The sequence below is a fragment of the Gracilinanus agilis genome, chromosome 4 (assembly GCF_016433145.1).
Source record: "Gracilinanus agilis isolate LMUSP501 chromosome 4, AgileGrace, whole genome shotgun sequence".
NCBI classification, from domain to species: Eukaryota; Metazoa; Chordata; class Mammalia; order Didelphimorphia; family Didelphidae; genus Gracilinanus; species Gracilinanus agilis.
In genome coordinates this window covers 206,069,343-206,090,137 of record NC_058133.1, presented here as the reverse complement: position 1 = coordinate 206,090,137, position 20,795 = coordinate 206,069,343, and the positions used below count along the sequence as shown (strand labels likewise).

The 20,795-nt window shown below is 38.2% G+C and overlaps 1 protein-coding gene across 1 annotated transcript; it reads right to left on the bottom strand.

Annotated features, from left to right (window-relative positions):
• Positions 1–7,178: 7,178 nt before the first annotated feature.
• LOC123244475 (translational activator of cytochrome c oxidase 1) lies at positions 7,179–15,698 on the bottom strand. The gene is made up of 5 exons (XM_044672984.1): positions 15,407–15,698; positions 10,234–10,340; positions 9,167–9,294; positions 8,369–8,546; positions 7,179–7,817 (listed from the first exon to the last, which is right to left on the bottom strand). Exons 1-5 carry the CDS (start codon positions 15,669–15,671, stop codon positions 7,617–7,619), a joined length of 879 nt encoding a protein of 292 aa, XP_044528919.1. The 5' UTR covers positions 15,672–15,698; the 3' UTR covers positions 7,179–7,616.
• Between the last annotated feature and the right edge of the window lie 5,097 nt (positions 15,699–20,795).

Genomic DNA, 20,795 nt, shown 5'->3' with positions numbered 1-20,795 from the left:
TCATGTGTTGTATGATGACAGTATGAAAAAGAAATTGAAAAGTGATTACTATATAACATGAAAGTTTCTACATTTGTTTGTGCCAGCCTATATTAAGAGTTTTCCTTTTATCTTTTGTATTCCTGCCTTTCATCTACCTTTCCATTTCCCCTTTCCTTAGTTCCTACAGAACTCAAATATATTCATTTTACATTTTGAGTTTTATACATTTTACATTTGAGGAATTTTACATTTATCTTAACATAAAGATGTAAGTGAACTACTTCTATTTCTTTTTTAAAAAATACCTAAAATTAAGGTTTTTTTACTTCAATTTTGTTTCTTTTCATAGATAGGGATGAGATGCCATAAAAAATTGGTACCTTTTCTCTTGCCTATAAAATCAAATCTGAACTGCTTAATTCGGTATTCAAAGTGTTCTACTGGCTAGTCCCTTCTTGACTATTGAGCAGGTGAATTTCCTTATTATACTGAACATATGCCTTTGTTCAAGTTATTCATCTTCCTTGAAAGGATTTCCCCTTCTCCACTAGTCCAAATCATATGCTTCTTTCCAGATCTAGGAAAAAAAATTAACTTACAGTGACAAAGAGCACAGAGAGTGAGAAGAAAATTTAGATCTTTTAATCCAACCTCTTCCATGAAGCTTTCTTTCATTATCCCAGTCCAGATGGCCCTACTTTAAAGAGTTCTGGTTGAATTTTTTATCTGTATGCACAAATTAGCACTTTGTGACAGGCTGCATACCTGTATTCAAGTGCTGCTGCATTAAAAAGTGCCCATTAACTGAGCTCCTCCACATACACTTCTCCAACTCATCTCTCTTTACCTCTGAACATGTCCTTGATAGTCTTCTCTATCATCTTCCACATAAATCTTACTTTAACATAAAGTGAAATCTTAAATAAATTCTTATTGCTTCCACTACTAGACACAGAATTCTCTCACTCCATGCAAAACCTCCTTCAAGAGACTTTACAAAAAGCTTGATTCATTAGCTATTTCTAGGAACATTTTATTACACTTACACTCATAATTTTTGTAATGTAAATATCATATTATATTGCTCATAGGACCTATACAAATGCTTTATAATTCTCCAAAAAATGACTTTTTTAAATTTACATATTACTTTATGAGTTACAAAGTGCTTTCCTCACAACAACCAAATGAATTACTATCTTCATTTAATGGAACCATAGGGTTAGTCAAAAGAGATCTTAGTGGCCATCTAAGTCAGTTCTTCATCCTCTTACCTGTAAGGCTACCTAACATAACTAATGAGTAGTCACCAAATCTTTGTTTGAATACCTATAATAGGGAGGAACCCAATCACCTCCCTAGGTAGCCCATTACTCTTTTGGGCAGCTTTAATTGTTAGGACCTTTTTTTTTTTTTTCGGTTTTTAAAAATTATTTTATTTTAATAACAAATTACTACATAAGTTTTCTGAAGTTATATGATCCAAACTGTCTCTCTCCCTTCTTCCCTGCCTATTCCCCAAACTGGCAAATGATTCAATCTGAATTATACACATATTATCACACAAAACATATTTCCATAATATTCATTTTTATTAGTGAATAATATTATACAACCAAACCCCCAAAACAAACACCCAAATATACAAGTGATAAATTATATACTTTCATTAGCATTTCTTTCTCTGGAGTTGGACAACATTTTTTTTCATAAGTCCCTCAGAATTGTTCTGGATTATTGTATTTATCAACTAATTGCCTGAATTTGTTTCATATCTGATAGTCTTTCTGCTCCTTGAGAACTGGGATTATATTTTTGTAATCCATTAAAAAAACAGTAGCCCCTGAATTTATGGAACATATAACCTAGTTAAGAAGTCAAAATACAGTAAAGATTCAAATGGCTAAGTCTCCACTTATGAATGTAATCATCTTGAAGTGAATTTCTTTTGGGAGCTTGAAAAGGAGTGTATGAACTAGTGGAGAAAGAAGGGGAAATCCCTTCAAGGAAGGTGAATGACTTGAACAAAGGCACATATTTAGTATAATAGGGAAACTCAACTGCTTAGTAGATAAGAAGGAACTAGCCAGTGGAGAATCTTGAATGTCAGATTACATAGTTTGCATTTGACTTTATAGGCTAGAGAAAAAGTACCAGTTTTTTGATGGTATCTCACACTTATCTATGAAAAGGGGGAAAAAACTTCGCTGAAAGTTACAAAGCTTAATTCTAGATATTTTTTAAAAAGAGAAATAGAAATATTTCTATATTTATGTTAAGATCAAGGAACATAAAACTCAAATGTAAAATGAGCATACTTAAATTCTGTATTATGATTAATTATAGGAATAGTGACTAGGAAAGGGGAAATGGAAGGGTAGATGAAAGGCAAGAATAAAAAAGACAAAAGGAAAAATGAATATAGGCTGACACAAACATGTAAAGGATTTCATGGTATACTGTAATCAATTTTGAATTTATTTTTTGTGCTATCATCATATAATATAGGAAATAAATCATCTTTCATCATATACAGATCAAGTGAAGTTAAAGAAAAGGCCCAATCTCACCTACATGCCAGAGGTAGGTTAGGGTTTTGTGTGGTATATTGGTATGTGTGTATATGTGTGTGTATATACATACATACATATATGTACACACATATATACTTATATATGTGTATGTGTTTTAATATAAATTTTAGAACATAAATATATTTTTATTTTAAGACATACATATATTTATATATACTTTTATATATACATATATATTTTAGGATTCCTATTAATGCAGTGCTATGAATAGAGGTGCCTTTTTTAAAAACATGAAAATAAGAGGGCAGCTAGGTGGCTCAGTAGCTTGAATGCCAGGCCCAGAGACAGGAAGTCCTGGGTTCAAATTGCTCTCAGACACTTCCTAGCTATGTGACCCTGGGCAAATGACTTGACCCCCATTGCCTAGCCCTTACCACTCTTCTGCCTTGACAGTATTGATTCTAAGATGGAAGGTATGGATTTAAAAAAAAAAAGAAAATATTAAATTTAAAAAAACCCTATGGTAATTAGTCAGTAATCAAGAGTCAATAGATGCCAGACATTGTGCTAAAGGCTGGAGATACAAATGAGAAAAAGAAAGGCAATCTTTGCCCTCAGTCTAATGGAATGAGAGAGGAGAGGTAAAAAGTTAGTTGGGCAGAAGTCAATGAATAGGATTCCTGGATGGAAAGGGAGGCCTTGGAAAGAGTTCACTGCTCTGCCTTCCAATCCTTCAGTCAGAGGAGAGAGGTAACTGGAGAGTGCTGAGAAGGTATAAAATATCAAAGAGGAATCAATCACTTGTGACAGTGAGATTCCAGGTGATGAACTTATTCTGGAGAAGGCTTGATTCATTATTTATGATTCATTTATGATTCTTCACTCTAAAAGAATTCTCCACAAAGTTCCTTTACATATTAAATAAGATCCCTTCATACATTTTAGATGAGCACATTTTTCCAAATTCAATTTTCATGTAACTTTTTGGGAACATGATTATTACATAAAGGCTCATATGTTATAGTGTTTATTCTGTTTGGTCATTTTCAGGCATGTCAGACTTTTCATAACCTCATTAGAAGTTTTTTTGGCAAAGATCCTGGAGTGTTTGCCATTTTCTTTCTCCAGCTCATTTTCCAGATGATGAAACTGAGGTAAATAGGGTTAAGTGACTTGTCCATGGTCACATAGCTAATAAGTATCTGAAGTCAGATTTCAAATCTGGTCCTCCTGACTCCAGTACCAGGACTCTATCTACTGAACCCCACCTAGCTTTTCTGAACAGTACTTGGAATCATAGCTTGAGAGCTGTAAGGAGTCCTAATCTAAACTTCCTCATGTTACAGATGAGGAAACTGAGATCCAGAGAGATGAAATAATTTGACCAAGGTCACACAGGCAGAAATGAGATATAGAACCAAGTCTTTTTGTTTTAAATCTAGCATCCTTTTCAATCCAGTACATTGTTTATTCTATTTTAAACTACTCTGAGGCTATTTTCATTAATAGAGTCAGTTTTATATAATAGCAGGTACACTACTTATTTTATTAGCTGTACAATCGAAATCAAGTCTAATCCAATAAGCATTTATTAAGGTCATAAAGTCATTTTTTTTAAACCCTTAACTTCTGTGTATTGGCTCCTAGGTGGAAGAGTGGTAAGGGTGGGCAATGGGGGTCAAATGACTTGCCCAGGTCACACAGCTGGGAAGTGTCTGAGGCCGAATTTGAACCAAGGACCTCCCGTCTCTAGGCCTGACTCTCAATCCACTGAGCTACCCAGCTGCCCCCTATAAAGTCATTTATTAAGGATATTATGCAAGGCACAATGCTAGGTGATAGGGATAAAAAAACCGAAATGAAAAGCATGATCTCAAGGAGTCTACATTGTATTGGGGGAAAAGATAGAAAAAGAATATGTAAATGGGTAAGCAAATACATCATAATTTTAGGAGGAAACACTAGAAATCAGGATAAAGGTTCCTATTAGAAGTACTGTGGGTACTATATAAGAGTATGAACTTGGAATCAGGGTGTCCTGGGTTCAAGTTTCACCTAGGTACTTACTGACTGGTATGACCCTAAGCAAGTCACTTAATTTCTCTGAGCCTTAGTTTCCCAACAGGTAGAGTAGTTTACAATATTCATGAAAATATGGGAGTCGGATTATAAAGGGAATTAAATGACAAACTCGGGTGTTTATATTTATTCTAGAGGTATAGTGTGTCAATGAAGGTTCTTCACCAAAAGAGGGAGATTTGGTCATAGGATTCCAGATTTAGAACTAGAAGGGTCCTTGTAAGTCTATCTAGTCTATCTCCCTCATTTTACAGATGAACCTCAGAAAGGTTGCACAAGTTGTGACAGAGACAAGAACTGAACTGCTATATTTTCTGCTATACCACACTACTTCTCTAGAATTGTGCTTTAGGAAGATTGTCTAGAAAACCTGGCAATATGGATTTGAGATGAGAGATGCTGAAAGCTAGAGGTCAAAGAAAGCTATTTATTGTAGGCAAGAGCTCCTAAGGTCCTGAACTAGGTGTTAGCCACATGAGGGGAAATAACGGTGTGACAAGAAGAGTTTGGAGGCAGAATGGAGAAGGCTTGGTGACTGATTGGAGACTGGAGGAGTCAGAGAAAAGCCAGAGTCAAGGATGACTGAAGTTTCATTTGGATGGATGGATGAGAGGTACGTTTGGGGAGATAATGAATTCTGTATTGGACATCTTTAATCAGTCAACAAGCTATGTGCTAAGCAGTTGGGGAACAGGGAAAAATCCAAACAGTTCACTGGGGAGAAAACATGCACACATTTAACCAAGTATATAATATGTGCAAAATAAACACAAAGTAATATCAGGGAAAGGGCACTAGAAACTGGGAATGAAAAGGAAATATGAGTCAGAAATATCTTCTTTTTTTTTTTTTTTTACTCTTACCTCTTGGCTTAGAATCAATAACCAAGTATTGATTCTAATAAATGACTTGTCCAGGGTCACACAGCTAGGGAGTGTCTGAGGCCAAATTTGAACCCAGGTCCTAACTCCAGGCCTGGTGCTCTATCCACTGTGCTACCTAGCTGCCCCCAGAAATCTCTATGTGAGAACTGGCACTTCAAATGAATTTTGAAGGAAGCTAAGGATTCTCTGGGACAGAAGTGAGGAAGGGAGTGTATTGCAGGGATGGAGGATAGTCTGTACAAAGGGATTGAGATAGGATATGTATGATCATAACCAAGAAACAGCATACAGTTTGGTTATGGGTGTGTCAAAGTAAATAATGTGTAATCCCTCCAAAGTAGGCTAACATCAAATTGTGAAGAGCTTTAAAAACTAATTTGTATTTTAACCTAGAAGTAATACGGGAGTCAGTGAATTTTATTACACAAGGGAGTCTTCTTTGATTTAAGAATATAATTTTGGCAGCTGGGTGGAGGATAGAATGAAGAAGATAGACAAAAATAGAAAGAAAAATTAGAAGGCTATTGCAAAAGCTCAAACAAGAAGTGATTAGGACTAAACTAGGTTGGTAAATGTATATAAGTGGAGAGAAGGGGAATGATGTTATAAAGGCAGAATTGGTCTGGCTTGAGAAACTGACTGGAGATGGGGTGGCAGGTGGGGAGGCATGGGGTGAGGGAGAATTAAAAGTCAAAGAACTTAGATTTCAAAACATGGGTAATGTTATAGGTACCTTCAACAATAGGGCTGAAAAACAAGAACAAGAATATTAGTGGAACACAGACTAGTGCCTAGGTCTACTGGAACAGGGCACTTCCTTCCATGCCATGCTGTAATCTTAGAACCTTAATTCAGATCCAATTTGAAAATTCCCTTCTGAGGGCCATGAATTCTGCTCTCAGAGCCTTTCTGAACAAATATGATATTCAAGACCCTAATAAAAGCAGGAACCCAAGGGAAGAGTTACCTAGGGTCTAGAAATTAATTTTCTGCAGCCTTTCCCCAAGGGTTATCTCTGGGACTGAGCAGTGGATTTAGTGCTCTCTAGTAGCAGAGGTATGAAGGCAGCCCCATTTGAGAAAAGAAATTGGGAATGCAAACCAAAGCCATTCTTTTACTTTGATGGGCATTCAGGGGAAACAACTCTCCACCTCTTACTCATTCCCCAGAGCCTCAAAGATGGCCTCCTTTCTATCTAATTCCTTAGGCAGAATTTGAGGATGGTGATAATCAACAAGTTATTTTTCATATCAGTGGGTTTAGGCTACTTGTTGTGATAGATCAGTGATTTCCGAAGTGGGTGCCACCACCCCCTGGTGGGTGCTGCAGCGATCCAGGTGGGTGGTGATGGCCACAGGGGCATTTGGGGGCGGTGAATAACTGTAAGGGGGCAGTGATAGTATGTGACAGGGGACACTAAGTAATATTTTTTCTGGAAAGGGGGCGGTAGGCCAAAAAAGTTTGGGAACCAATGTGATAGATCAAGGCTTTAATGCCTTCATATTTATATTTCATATCCTTTTTAATGGAGATAACTGTAGGGCAAAAGAAAGGCCAGAATGGAGTTGTGGAATGAGTTTTCAAAGAAGTATTTTAGGCCTACTGGGGAGAACAAATACACTTAGGCAGGATAAAGCCACATTTCCTGAAAGGGAGAATGCAGGGAAGAAAAGAGTTAATAATCACACACCAGACAATGTAATTATCAATATAAATTATTTTTGCTGCTCTTCATAAAGCAGTTTCTATTCCAGGCATTCAGAGTGATTCACCCAGAAGGCACCTAAAGGATAACTTTCTTAGGTCAGAGACTAAGTCCAGGACAGCAGTTTGATTATGTTCAGTCAGTCAGCAGGGATTTAGACATCAACTCAGCTTTCCTCATTATGCCACAGCATGCCACTGGTATGAAGAACATTCCAAGGGTCTTCTTTCCTCACGGAGCAGCAAGACAGGCAAAGGCCACACAGCAAGTCAGCTGTGTTGGGAATCTCCACTGTCTTTGACTTTGACTTAAACTTACGACGTTAAGTCATTCTGTTCCCCTCAGGTCCCAAAGGTAGTTTATGGAAATTCATACTACTGAAGATGGGCAGCTGCCTGAGCCAGGAACAAGGACATCTATAGGTGAACCTCATTACTCAATGTTGTCATAGACTCGAATCACATCTTCATAGCTATTAAGTGCTTCAATTAGATGTGCAGCTGCCTCCATGTCCCCATCTGACAACTTTACCTTCATGTTAGGGATGAATTCCAGGACACAGGACAAAGAACACAATCCCAGGGAGTCCAGTTTGGTCCTTACTTCATGCAAGGAAGGGACATCACATATAAACTAGAAAAAGCAATTTGCCAGAAATTAGAATTAGCCCAACCAACAGATTACACCTTGAATCCTAAGCTCAGAATGAACACATAACCAGAATATTAAAAGTCATACTTAAATGTGGATTTTTTTTCAACATAAAGAAAAATCCCTAACAATTAGAATTGTCCAAAAGTTGAACAAGTGTCTTTAAGTAGAAACTGATCACTTATCAAGGACTTTGTAGTGAAGATTTCTATTCTGGTAGGATAATTTCTGAGGTCTTTTCCAGTTTAGAATATATGATTCTAGGATCCTCAAACAATATGGGAAGAAGAAAGCCTTCTAAATCATGAATATTTTAGATCAATTTAGATTTATATCAAAGCCTAGAAGAGCAGTTTAGCAAATGATCATGCAGTCCTTTGTTATAAGAATAATAATAGATATTAGAATAACAATAGGTTTTTTAAAAATGCTGTACTAAAAATAAAAAAAGGCACACATTGAACTAATTTTCCAGAATCTTTTCTGGAGGCCTTTTCAAAAGAAGAAACTTAACATTTTTCCTTCGAACTCACTCTAAGCATATTTTTCTCATCATCATTCTCAGGCTCCTGTACATCTTCAGCTCCAGCCTCAATCGCCAACTCCAGGGCCCGCTCTAGGTTCACAGCCCTCTTCTCTTTGTCTTCTGTGCCAACCATGACCACCCCCTTTCTGTCAAAGGAATGCTTGGCCCCATCAGTCATCACCCCTCTGTATGAGAACAAAGAGGGATCCATGGTCACTGCCTTAGGTCACTCAGTATCCATAGAATCCCCTATCAATGATTTCCTCAAACCCACCCCCAACCCCCAGCAGCCATGACATGATTCTTTTCCAGAGGAAAACAAGGAAGTCACTACTAAGCAGAATAATAGTTCTAGAGTTTCTCTTCAAAATTACTTCAATTTTTTCCCACTTCTCATTCCAACTTCTCTGTTTCCATTTCTAATTGGGGGCCAGAGGATGAAGAGCGCAATCTTTCTACTATCTCTAGAAATTTTGTATAATCCATTCCCCTAGCATTCTGTTTCAAGACCAGGATACTTTATTATTGACGACTGAAAAAGAACTAGAGACAAACTGAATGAAAAAAACTTTTAGAAGTCTCTAGCCCAGAAATCAAAGGCAGTGAGTTGTTGGACCCTAGGCTACATGATAGCCTCAGAGGATCAAAATAGAAACAATAACAGACTCTGCCTGAAATCACTTAGAACTAGCATCTTCAGAAAAAGTAAACAACTTTTCCAGAATAGAAGCAGAAATTTGGTACTGGACCCCTTTACCTACCACTACTCTCTGCCCTCCACCCACAACCACCTCTTCCCACTCACCCATGCTTGTTCAGAATGTGCTTGATGGCTGCCTGGCACCTGGAACCACTGTCAGAAAGTACCTCAATGAGGAGAGAAGAGCCTCCAGGGCCTCGTCCTTCATAGAGAAGGTAGATGTCCTTGTTTTTCTGCAACCAATAATAGCATAACAGATAGGATTTATCTCTATCCCATCCACTTCACACCATATCTAACTTGGATTGGAACCTGGATCCTCAAAAAACTTGAAATTGTCTCTAATACTTATGGACAAGACCCTAGTGACTCTTTCTTCATCTCACCTGTGATCAGCTGTGGTTGGGGAGAGTAGCTACCGGCCCTTTTCCCAAATGGGAAGGATATTTATTTCTGTGTTCTTTGTGCTGCCTCGGAGATTACCCAGCACCAATAACCCATGCCCTTTCCTACCCTAAGCCTATCAGTGGCCTATGAGCTGCAGGGGGAACAAAGGCAAAGCCTCTCAGCAAGGGTTCAAGACACCAAATCCATTTTAAAGGAGCTTGTTGAGAAAAGAAAGTACAAAAGGCCTCTGTATTCCCCATAGGAGGCACATCAGGCAGAAGACATGTCATGTAATTTACCTCAATTCTACCCAAAGAAACCTGTTTCCTGGGGACTCCCTTTTCTTGCTGGCTCCACTGTATTGCTTTTTGTGGCTGCTTTAGCATATCTGAAATTTCTCTGAAATCTCAATCCCTCAGCTTCCTCACTGTTTGCTGACTTCCTAGAGTTCCACAGACCAAACACTTCCTCTCCAGTTGTGAGTACTACCTCCTAACTCTCTCTCGATGTCATACTAAATGATCAAGTAATGTCTTATCTCATACCTGGCATCACAGCTGGGTCTACTACTATTTCTGCTCCCTCTGCAGAATAATAGGGTTAAAGACCTTCAGGAATGGTTAGAAGTTGAAATGAAGAATATTTAGGTAGAAAATAAACTAAGTAAAATAACGGTTGCAGCTCAAAGTTGTTGGCATAAGGGGCATCTTTCTCCAAGACAATGTAAGGAGCTTTCTTTAGGTATCTGAACCCATGTGGTGTGAGAAATAGCAGTTGGTCAGCACCTCACTTTTCAGTGCTGCCTCAATAGTAGACTTTGGCATGTTCTTGCTTCGACATAATTTCAGGAGGTTGGCCAGATTGCTGTTGAACTCAGGGTTTGGACCTCCCTCTGAGGAAGAAAAGATAGACATAAGTAAGATTATGGTTTCTCTCGTTCCTGGTCTCTCTCACATTTCAAAACCCTATGTAATTAAAATGGGAAAGGGATTTGTTCCATAGTCAGAACGTTCATCATTCTGACCCCATTTGGCTTGGAATATTGGCCTTTATCTCCAAATATGGTTTCCTAGCTTTCCCTTTTTGTATAATAAAAAGTTCTATCTCTGACATGTTTGAGAATCTTCCTTCTCTTGAGGGTTCCAGGATGGTGATTGGTGGAACAAAGTGTTTTCTGCTCTAACCAGTGGAAATACACATCTGCCATGGGGGGGAGGTTGAAGTAGGGGGGTGGGGTGTGAAGGGGAAAGTAAGAGCTTGAATTATGTAACCATGTTAACTTTTTTTTTTTTTTTAAACCCTTTACTTTCGGTGTATTGTCTCATAGGTGGAAGATTGGTAAGGGTGGGCAATGGGGGTCAAGTGACCTGCCCAGGGTCACACAGCTGGGAAGTGGCTGAGGCCAGATTTGAACCTAGGACCTCCTGTCTCTAGGCCTGACTCTCACTCCACTGAGCTACCCAGCTGCCCAACTTTTTTTAAAAAAAGTTTTCTGCTCTTTTCTGAGCTATGCTTTGAATTCTTTAAGTGTAGTAATTGATGGGGGGGATAAGAATATGAAAGTATTACACTTCCTGATTTATTCAAAGTTGGCTGGCTATAGGGGTAAATGCAAATGACACACAAGATACATGCCAATTATCTGGCAGGTGCCAGGAGAATGACCTTAGATCAGTGATGGGCAAACTACTGCCCAAGGGCCAGATGCAGCCCCCTGAAATGTTCTCTCCAGCCCCTCAACATTATTCCTGATCTGTCGAATACAATGAGTAGGATACAATACAATGAAACTTAAAAAGAGTTGCCTTAGAAACAGACTGACAGATGAGCATTTCCTTTCCTTTGGCCCCCTCTTTAAAAAGTTTGCCCATCACTGCCTTAGATTATTCTTTTAAGTGAGGAAGCAGAGCCTCCTGGGCATGCCATCTCACCATCCCAACTCCAAGGTGAATTTGGAACACTGCATCCTATTCCCCTAAAATCGTAGTTGGCTACTCTTAGAGGGGATACTTAAGTCATGTGTGGGATTCCTTTTCCCATCTCTGGTGTAGATACAGAATTGTCACATAATAATTTATTTTAGAAGCATTTGCCACAAAATGAAGAAATGGGTAGGAGAAATAACTGATCAAGATTCCTCATTTTAAAAAAAATCCTTACCTTCCATCTTAGAATCAATACTGTGTATTGGTTCCAAAGCAGAAGAGTGGTAAGGGCTAGGGTGGAAGAGTGGTAAGGGTGGGCAATGGGGGTTAAGGGACTTGCCCAGGGTCACACAGCTAGGAAGTGTCTCAAGCCAGATTTAAAACTAGGACCTCTGATCTCCAGCCTGGCTCTCAATCCACTGAGCCACCTAGCTGCCCCCCTGAAGATTCCTCATTTTAAAATTCCTTGAACTCAAGGGGCCCTCAATCTAATTGTTGTAGCAGAGGGCTCTAATTTATTTATTTACTATTATTTTAAAATATTTTTCCATTTTTCCATGTTTCATTTTCTTTCCCTCACCCATCCCAGAGCCAACAAACAATTCCACTGGGTTATATAAATGTAATCCCTTGATACCTATTTCCATATTATTCATTTTTACAATAAAGCAATCTTTTGAAACCAAATCCCCAAATCATATACCCATATAAACAAGTGATGTCATATGTTTTTCTTCTGTGTTTCTATTCCCACACTTCTTTTTCTCAATGTGGACAGCATTCTTTCTCCCAAGTCCCTAGGGATTGTCCTGGATCAATGCATAGCTATTAGTAGCAAAGTCCATTATATTTTATCATTCCACAAAGTTTCACATTCTATGTACGATGTTCTCTTGGTTCTGCTCATTTCACTCTGTATTAGTTCATGGAGGTTCTTCCAGTTCATCATTCCTTACAGCACAATAGTATTCCATCACCATCATGTACTACAATTTGTTTAGTCATTCCCCAATTGAGGGATATCCAGAGGGCCCTAATTTAAAAGAACCATTTTCCATGGAAAGCAAGGTGAAAATTCAGAAGAAGTCAAGAAAGTTAGTTCACAGAATTTAAACAAACCCCTCCTTTAGAAATCATAGAGTAACTCATGGGTATGTTTATATGTTTATGATTGAAAGTGGATGAAGGGGGAAGTAAGGAATAATACTGAGAGAGACTAAGCTAAAAGGAAGATCTAATTGTTTTCAGAAAGAAGAAATGAAGAGGGATTTCAAACTGAAGATATTATTTCCAACTAAAGTTTTGGGAGGATGTGTGTATGTTGGTTTAAAAGAAAGACAAGAAATGAAATGAGTTAGAGTTATGATGATAAAATGAATATCATATAAAAAATTAGAATAGATGGGAATGGCTGAACAAATTGTGGTGTATGATGGTGATAGAATACTATTGTGCTATAAGGAATGATGAACAGGATAATTTCAGAAAGAGCTGGAAAGACCAAGTGAACTAATCCAGAGTGAAATAAGCAGAACCAGGAAAACATTATACACAGTAACTGCAATATTGTGAAGATCAAATGTGATAGACTTTGCTATTAACAGCAATACAATGATCCAGAACAATTCTGAAGGGCCTTATAAAAAAGAATGCTATCCACCTCCAGAGAAAGCTGTTGGAGTAGAAATGGAGATGAAAATGTATGATTTATCACTTGTTTATTTGGGTATGTTTTGTGGTTTTGGTTTTATAAGATTATTTACTTACAAAAATGAATAACATGGAAATACATTTTGCATGGTAATACATGTATAACCCAGATTGAATTGCTTGTCAGCTCTGGGAGGGAGACAATATGGATCATATAATTTTAGAAAACTTATGTGGAAATTTGCTATTAAAATTTAAATTTTTTAAAAAAGGTAGAGAAGTTAACATTATTAATATCATATAGATTATTTTCAAACAATTGATCAATTTTAGTAATGGGAAAAAATTAGAATAGAACTACATAGGTATCTTTCATGGCTAGAGCTGAGTTCTTAATAAAAAAAGAGAATTGAGCCAGTCATAAAAGATTTTGACTAATAATTTCAATCACATGAAATTGAAAAACTTTTGCACTAACAAAATCAATGCAACTAGGTCAATTAGGAAAAAGAAATCTCTTCATCAAGTATCTTTGATAAGGGTCTAATATCCAAGATGAACAGGGAAGAAATGCAAATATATAAGTTCAAAAAGAGCCATTCCTCAATGGGTAAGTGCCCCACCCCAAAGAAATGAACAAAGTTCTCAAAAGGAGAATTGCAAGCTCTTAACCATATGAAAAATTGTTCCAAATCACTAATAGTGAGAGAAATGTATATTAAAATAATCCTGGGGTTTTGTCTTACATGCAGCAAATTAGCAAAGATGACAAATAATGAAAATAGTTGCTGTTGGGACAAGCACATTTACTTTGACTGTTCTGGAAAGCAATTTGAGTTTATACAAGAAAGTGATTTGTCTCTATCTTTTGAGCTAGATATGAAATTGTTGGCATATACCCCAAGACGGTCAAAGATAGAAAAAGAGGTCCTATATACACCAAAGAAGAACTTTTTGTAGTAATTAAGTACTGAAAACAAGATAAATGTCCGTCAGCTGGGGAATGGTTAAAAAAGTTGTAGTATGTGAATATAATGGAACATGACTGTATGGTAAGAAATAAGGAATATAAAGCATTAGAAAAGCATAAGAAAACATGTGAATTCACATAGAATGAAGTAAACAGAAACAGGAAAACAATGTGTACAATGACTATTACAATGTAATAGCAAAAAAATAAAACTGAATGCTGTGTAGTCTGCAGGGGAAGGGTTTATAGGTATAGAATACTACATTTACTTTCTGACTCAACTTATATGTTCAATTATTTTAGGACTCCCCACCCCCTTAAAAAAAGTTTATTTGTTCCAAGAGAGGTGGTTAGGGGTGGGGGAATGAGGGAGAGAGAAATTTGGGAATGAGGAAGAAAGGAGGACAAGAACTAAAATCCCATCTTCTACTGTATAAGCCTTCTCCATACCCCTTAATTCTACTGCTTTCCTTCTATTGATTATCTCTCATTCATTGTGTATATTTGCATTTGCATTTTGTTTTCTCCTTTAAAGACTGTGAGCTTTCCTTGAGAAAGAAGGGATGGTATCTGTTGGTGATGGAATACTATTGTGCTATAAGGAATAATGAACTCCACTAATTCCATGTGAACTGGACAGACCTCCAGGAATTGATGCAGAGTGAAAGGAGCAGAACCAGGAGAACATTATACACAGAGACTGATACACTGTAGTACAATCGAATGTAATGGACTTCTCTATTAGCAGCAATGCAATAATCCAGGACAATTCTGAGAGACTTATGAGGATGGGGATATTGACTCTAAACGATCACCCTAATGCAAATATTAATAATATGGAAATAGGTCTTGATCAATGACAGATGTAAAACCCAGTGGAATTGCTCGTTGGTTGGGGGTAGGGGAGGGAAAGAACATATATCATGTAACCATGGATAAAGTCAAAATTAATTAATTAAATAAAAAATTTCAATTAAAAAAAAGAGAAGGGACTGTTTTTTATTTTCTACCTCCAGCTCTTAGCTCAGTGCCTGCCATATAATGGATGCTTAATAAAACGTTTTGACCAAAGATATTTAAATTTTTTTAAAATCCTCGACAGATATAAATCACAAATGATAATTTCATGGGGGGTGTATAGCTTGGGTGGGTATGGGGAAGCACAGGAAAAGGGACAAATTCTTCCCCGTTCTTCACCGCTGTTTCCCAAAAGAAAACCTTGGGATTCTATAGACTACAGCGTGGGGTCCCTGTTGTCCATGCCAATGCCACCTTGTCCCGCTGAGCTAGGTAGGCGGCCAAGCCAAGAGAGATTTCCCCAAGGAGCAGCAGAGCTCCGGTTTAGGTTCAGGTTAAAATTCGATCCTCCTTCCTCTGCCCTCTCAGAGGCTCTCAGGCCGCTTCCACGCTCACCTTTGACAGCAAATCTTAAGAGCCGGGAGAGTTTCGTGAAGACCTGGCTCCTGGCCGTGTCCTTGGGTCCCTTGATGTGCTTGACTTTGGACCACTTGTTATGACCTGCGGGGGACGCCGCAGACAAACGGAGGGCCCGGTTCGAACAGACCCCGAATGGCGGCATCGGGAGACCGACCAGAGTCTGCCTGCACCTGGTTGGCTCGACGGCTCGGAGAGGCCTCAGACAGCGGGCCGCGGCGCCCAAAAGCCCCGCCGCCGCCATTAACCCCGACCGCTCTTGCAGGGACTCTTTAACCTGAATCCGTTTCTGAAACTCGTCCGTCCGCTCCCCTTGGTGCTGAAAACTTTGGTTCCTAGTATCGAGGGTTCCTCTTTGAAGGGAAGAAAGGCGTTCTACTTAACAGATCTATTTGGAGATCCCGTAGTTTAGGGGACTTAACTTTTTAACATGAACCCCCGGCAGTCTGGTGAAACTATTAAGCCTCTTCTCAGAATAATGCTTTCAAATGCATGAATACGTACATTACAAAGGAGACCAATTATACTGAAATGCTGAAATCAATTTTTTTAAAAATTACCTTCCATCTTGGAATCACTATTGTGAATTGGTTCTAATGCAAAAGAGCGGTAAGGGCTAGGCAATGGGGGTCACTTGCCCAGGGTCACACAGCTAGAAAGTGTCTGAGGCCACATTTGAACTCAGGACCTCCCATCACTGGGTCTGGCTCTCAATCCACTGAGCCACCCAGCTGCCCTCTCAGAAATCAAAGTTCATGGACCCCAAGAACCCTTAACCACGTATAAGCCGTTTAATTTTTTAAAATTATAGACTGGATTTTGAAGCAAAACAATTTTTGCATTGACTACATTCAAAAATGCGTATTTCATTCTCCATCTTGAATCAATTACCACTCTGTCAGGAATTGGATAGTCATGTATGATCAAAAGTTTTCTGGAATCATAGTTGATTGGCTGCATTGATTAGAGTTGTCTTCCAGTGTTATGTTTTTTTATACTGTTATTGTATAAATCATTCTCCTGGTTCTCTTCTTTTCACGCTAGTATTTCATATATGTTTCAACTGTGAATAGAGAAAACTATCCGTTCAGTCATTTCCTACTACTCAAGGGTGTTCTAAACCCTTTTTGTTTGCAGTTCTTTTACTACTACAAAAAGAGCTGATACATATTTGTAGACATGGGTCCTTTTTCTCTTATCCCTTTGGGTACTGGTCTAAGAATGATATAACTGGGTCAAAGAGAATGCAGTTTAGTGACTTTTTGGGTACAGTTCCAAATTGCTTTCCAGACTATCTGGACCAATTTGCCATTGCTGCGCTAATGTATGTTTTCTCCAAAATTAAGTTGTGTTTTTTTTAAACCCTTTTCTTTTTTAAAATTTATTTTTTTTTTAATTTTTAATTTGAATATTTTCCCATAGTTACATATTTCATGTTCTTTCCCTCTCCCCCAAACACCCCTGCTCTCCCCCTCTTAGCAGACACACAATTCCACTGGGTAAAACCCTTACTTTCTTAGTGTCAATTCTATGAATGGTTAAGCAATCGGGGTTAAGTGACTTGCCCAGAGTCACACAACTAGAAGTGTTGGAGAACAGATTTGAACCCAGGTCCCTGATTCCAGGACTGGTACTTTATCTACTGTGCCACTTAGCTGACCTCAAAATTCACTATTCAAATCTCTCCATGATATTTATTTTTCCTTTTGCCACCTTTCTCAGTATATTAGATGTAAAGTTGGGACCTTAGTTGTTTTAATTTGAAATTTCTCCAATTATTAGTGATCTAAGACATTTTTTTTTCACATAGCCGTCAATAACCAGACTTTCTTCCTTGTAAATTGCCTATTTATCCTTTGACCATTTACTAATTACGGAAGCTATTTTTGTTGTTGACCTCAATTTTATTTCCTACAACATCAGTCAATACAAATCTTACCCTATTTCTTTGAATTCATGTCATATCTTACTTACCTGATCACATTCATGTACCATGGGTTTTTTTTAGCCACTTCCCAAACAATGGACACCCACTTGGTTGTCAGTTCTTTGCTAAAAGAGTACATTACACATTTATTTCTGACTTCCTTGGGATATGTCTCATAATAGAATCAAAGGGAAGCTTAGTAACTTAGGGACTGGCCAATGATGGTCCAGTCCTTTGAATAAAAGCATATTTGCCCTTCCTAGTTAGTTATACATACATAATATCTCCTGCCTGGTTTCCAGCCAAGACAGAGGCTTCGTATAATTACTCCAGGCTTTAAGTAACTTCAGGGATTGATTGATTGCTACATGGGGATAAGTTTTTTAATTGGCTACAGAGCTTGAAGGATCAATGACTGAGAAATGAGTTCAGATACAAAAGACCTGACATATCCTTTCTTTGCCCTTTACACTTTTCTTTCCTGCCAAGTGAGTGGAGAGATTAAGCTGTGGCTTTGGCTATCTTGTTTCCCCACCTGGACACTATATGTCCCTGATCCCATGGTGCCTTTTTGGTGTTTTTATTCTTTCCTGATATTATGGAAAGGAGTATCCTAAGATGTGGGTACCCAGTCAACCAGGAAGACCTGAAGATCCATCAAAGTCAAGATCGAATCAATAACTGGTCAATGGTTGGCAGTCAATTCAACCAGCAGACTTGTTTGACCCAGCCTAGCAGTGGATTGACCTAAATTCTGTAAAGGGAAAAGGCATAACTCATCTATGTTGGCTATGCTACATCCAGAAATTAAGTTGGTAAGGACTTCTCAAAAGGACTCCAAAGGTCTAGAAATACCCCTTGGACACATACACCCTACACGAGTACCTCAGTTCTTTTTGTGCTTCCAAGTCCATTTTCTCCATGGACCTAGTATGTGCAGATGAGAATATACCCTGGTTTGGGCTAATTCTGTACTTTGCCTTGCTGTCCTAACAATTCCTTGGTAAAACCTTATTTATATTAACTGGCTAATATAGAATTAAACATATTAGATGTGATATTAGAAACCTCAACCCCTAAGAGTTACCTCTATAATCCCAAGATGGAGTACTAAGTGGGGGGAGCCCACTGGAGGTCCAGTGGGGGAAGCCAACCTAGTAGCATTGAAGAGGGTTGACAATTTGGCCCAGGGGATGCCCTACATTTGTGTGATTCCAAACTGATACCCAGGATGGTAAGACACCTCCACAGTCCTACCAACAGATTGTATCAATGTTTCCGTTTTCCAATAACTCCTACATTATTTCCTTTGTAGATCATTTTTTATAATTTCCATGACATGAAGGTAAATGTTAAATTTGTGCTAGTGATATTGTACAAAATTTGTAGAGTTTGTAATTTTTGAAAGCTGTTTATATTTTTTGTTCATTTATTTTTGGCAAATGGCTCTTGATGCTATATAGCTGTGCTAGTTTATTTCTATAGCTCTCATGTGGCAGACACTATGCTAAGTGTTTTACAATTAATTCCCCCCAACTAGCCTGAAGAGATAGGTGCTATCATCCACATCTTACAGATGAGGAATTGAGGCAAACAGAGGTAAAGTGCTTTGTCTAAGGTCATATATCTACAAAGCATCTGGGGTTGGATTTGAACTATATCTCTGACTCCAGGCCTAGCACTCTATCCACTGTACCATCTTGCTGTACTATCAGTTCTGTCCAATAATGGCCAGTGTTTATTTTGTATATCTCTTGTACATGTGTATAAGAGTGTGTGTACATGTTGACTCCAAATAGAATGTAGGTTCCTTGTGAACAGGGACAATTACATTTTTGTCTTTGTATTTTCATTATTTTAATAAGAGTGCCTAGCATACAGTTAATTCTTAATAAAAGCTTGTTCTTGACTCATTCCTTGTTATGAAGTTTTGTCCATTGAGAAAGTTTATTTCTTCAGATGTTTGTTCATTTTTTCTCAGTCAGCTTTTGTTTCAATCAGTAACTGCTATTTCTATGATATCCTAGTTGAAAACAGGCCTCAGTGATGTTGCTGTCCATTCCCTGTTCTCTCAAACCAGCAGGGTTGGATGAGGATTGTTCCCCTCAGAGGGTGATCAGTAGGTACATTGTTTAAGGGAGATGTAGGGCAGCTTTATTCTCCTTTAAGTAGTCACACTCTTTGGGCCCTACTATTTTCTCTGCAACTTACTTCTTCAGTTCTTAGGCTAATTCTGGGTGACTGGTTTGGAAGAAGTTGGGGGAGATTCTCCAAAAATATTACTATGAGAGATGCTTTGATAAGCCTTTGCAATTGGGTCTCTTTACTTTTCTCTTACTTCTCCTTGTAATCAGCACTAAATTTCAGGTTTCCTTCCTTCTCTACTTTCTTATGCCTCAGGTTATGTTTCACAGCTTAACCTTCTCCCCACCTCCCACCACTTTCTTTAGACAGGTCTGATTAATGAGTCTCATGTTTTCCTGCCAGTAGCTTGTTTCTCCCCATACAAAAATAAAACAAAACTTGTCCCTGACACATTGGTCAAAGGGATAATCTAGGAGGCCCTGAGCTATAAGAGAGGGGTGAGATCAGAATTCTAAGGCCTCCTACCCCCTGAAACTTAAAACCTCCTTAGTACACTGCAAAGGGGTTAACCTTAAAAATTGTTAACTAAAATTGGATGAATTCAAGAAGGGCAGAAGTGACAAGCTGGTGATTTGTTCAATTATTTTTTTCTTTAAGAATAACCCTGGGTGGTGGTGGTGGTGGGGTGCAGCTGGGTAGCTCAGTGGATTGAGAGTCAGGCCTAGAGACGGGAGGTCAAATCTGGCCTCAGACATTTCCCAGCTGTGTGATCCTGGGCAAGTCACTTAACCCCCATTGCCTAGCTCTTACCATTCTTCTGCCTTGGAACCAATACACAGTATTGATTCCAAGAAGGAAGGTAAGGGTTTAAAGAAAAAGTAAAAAAATAATAATAATAACCCTGTGGGTTTTGATGTTAAAAGATCACTCTACTGCAAATATGAATAACATGGAAATGGGTTTTGAACAATGGTACATATATAATCAGGTGGAACTGCTTGTCAGCTTTGGGAGTGAGAGAAAAGAGCAGGAGAGAGGGAGGGAAATCATGAATCATGTAACCATGGAAAAATATTCTAAATGAAAAATAAATAGATCCAAAAAAGAACAACCCTATGGCAGATTTTCATTTTTCCTCTTCTCAGCATTGCTAGATTTTCTGATTTGAGGGGCTCTTTTTAGTATTATATTATTTGTATTATTTGGTAGGGTGAAGATAGAGAAGTTCCTAGAGGTACTGTCCTTCATGTTCTTCCCCATATTCCTCAAAAAACCCTTCATTTTACAGAAGAGGAAACAAAGGCATAGAGAAGCTACCTCATATCCTAGAGTCAGTCATTTGGCTTCTTATTTCTT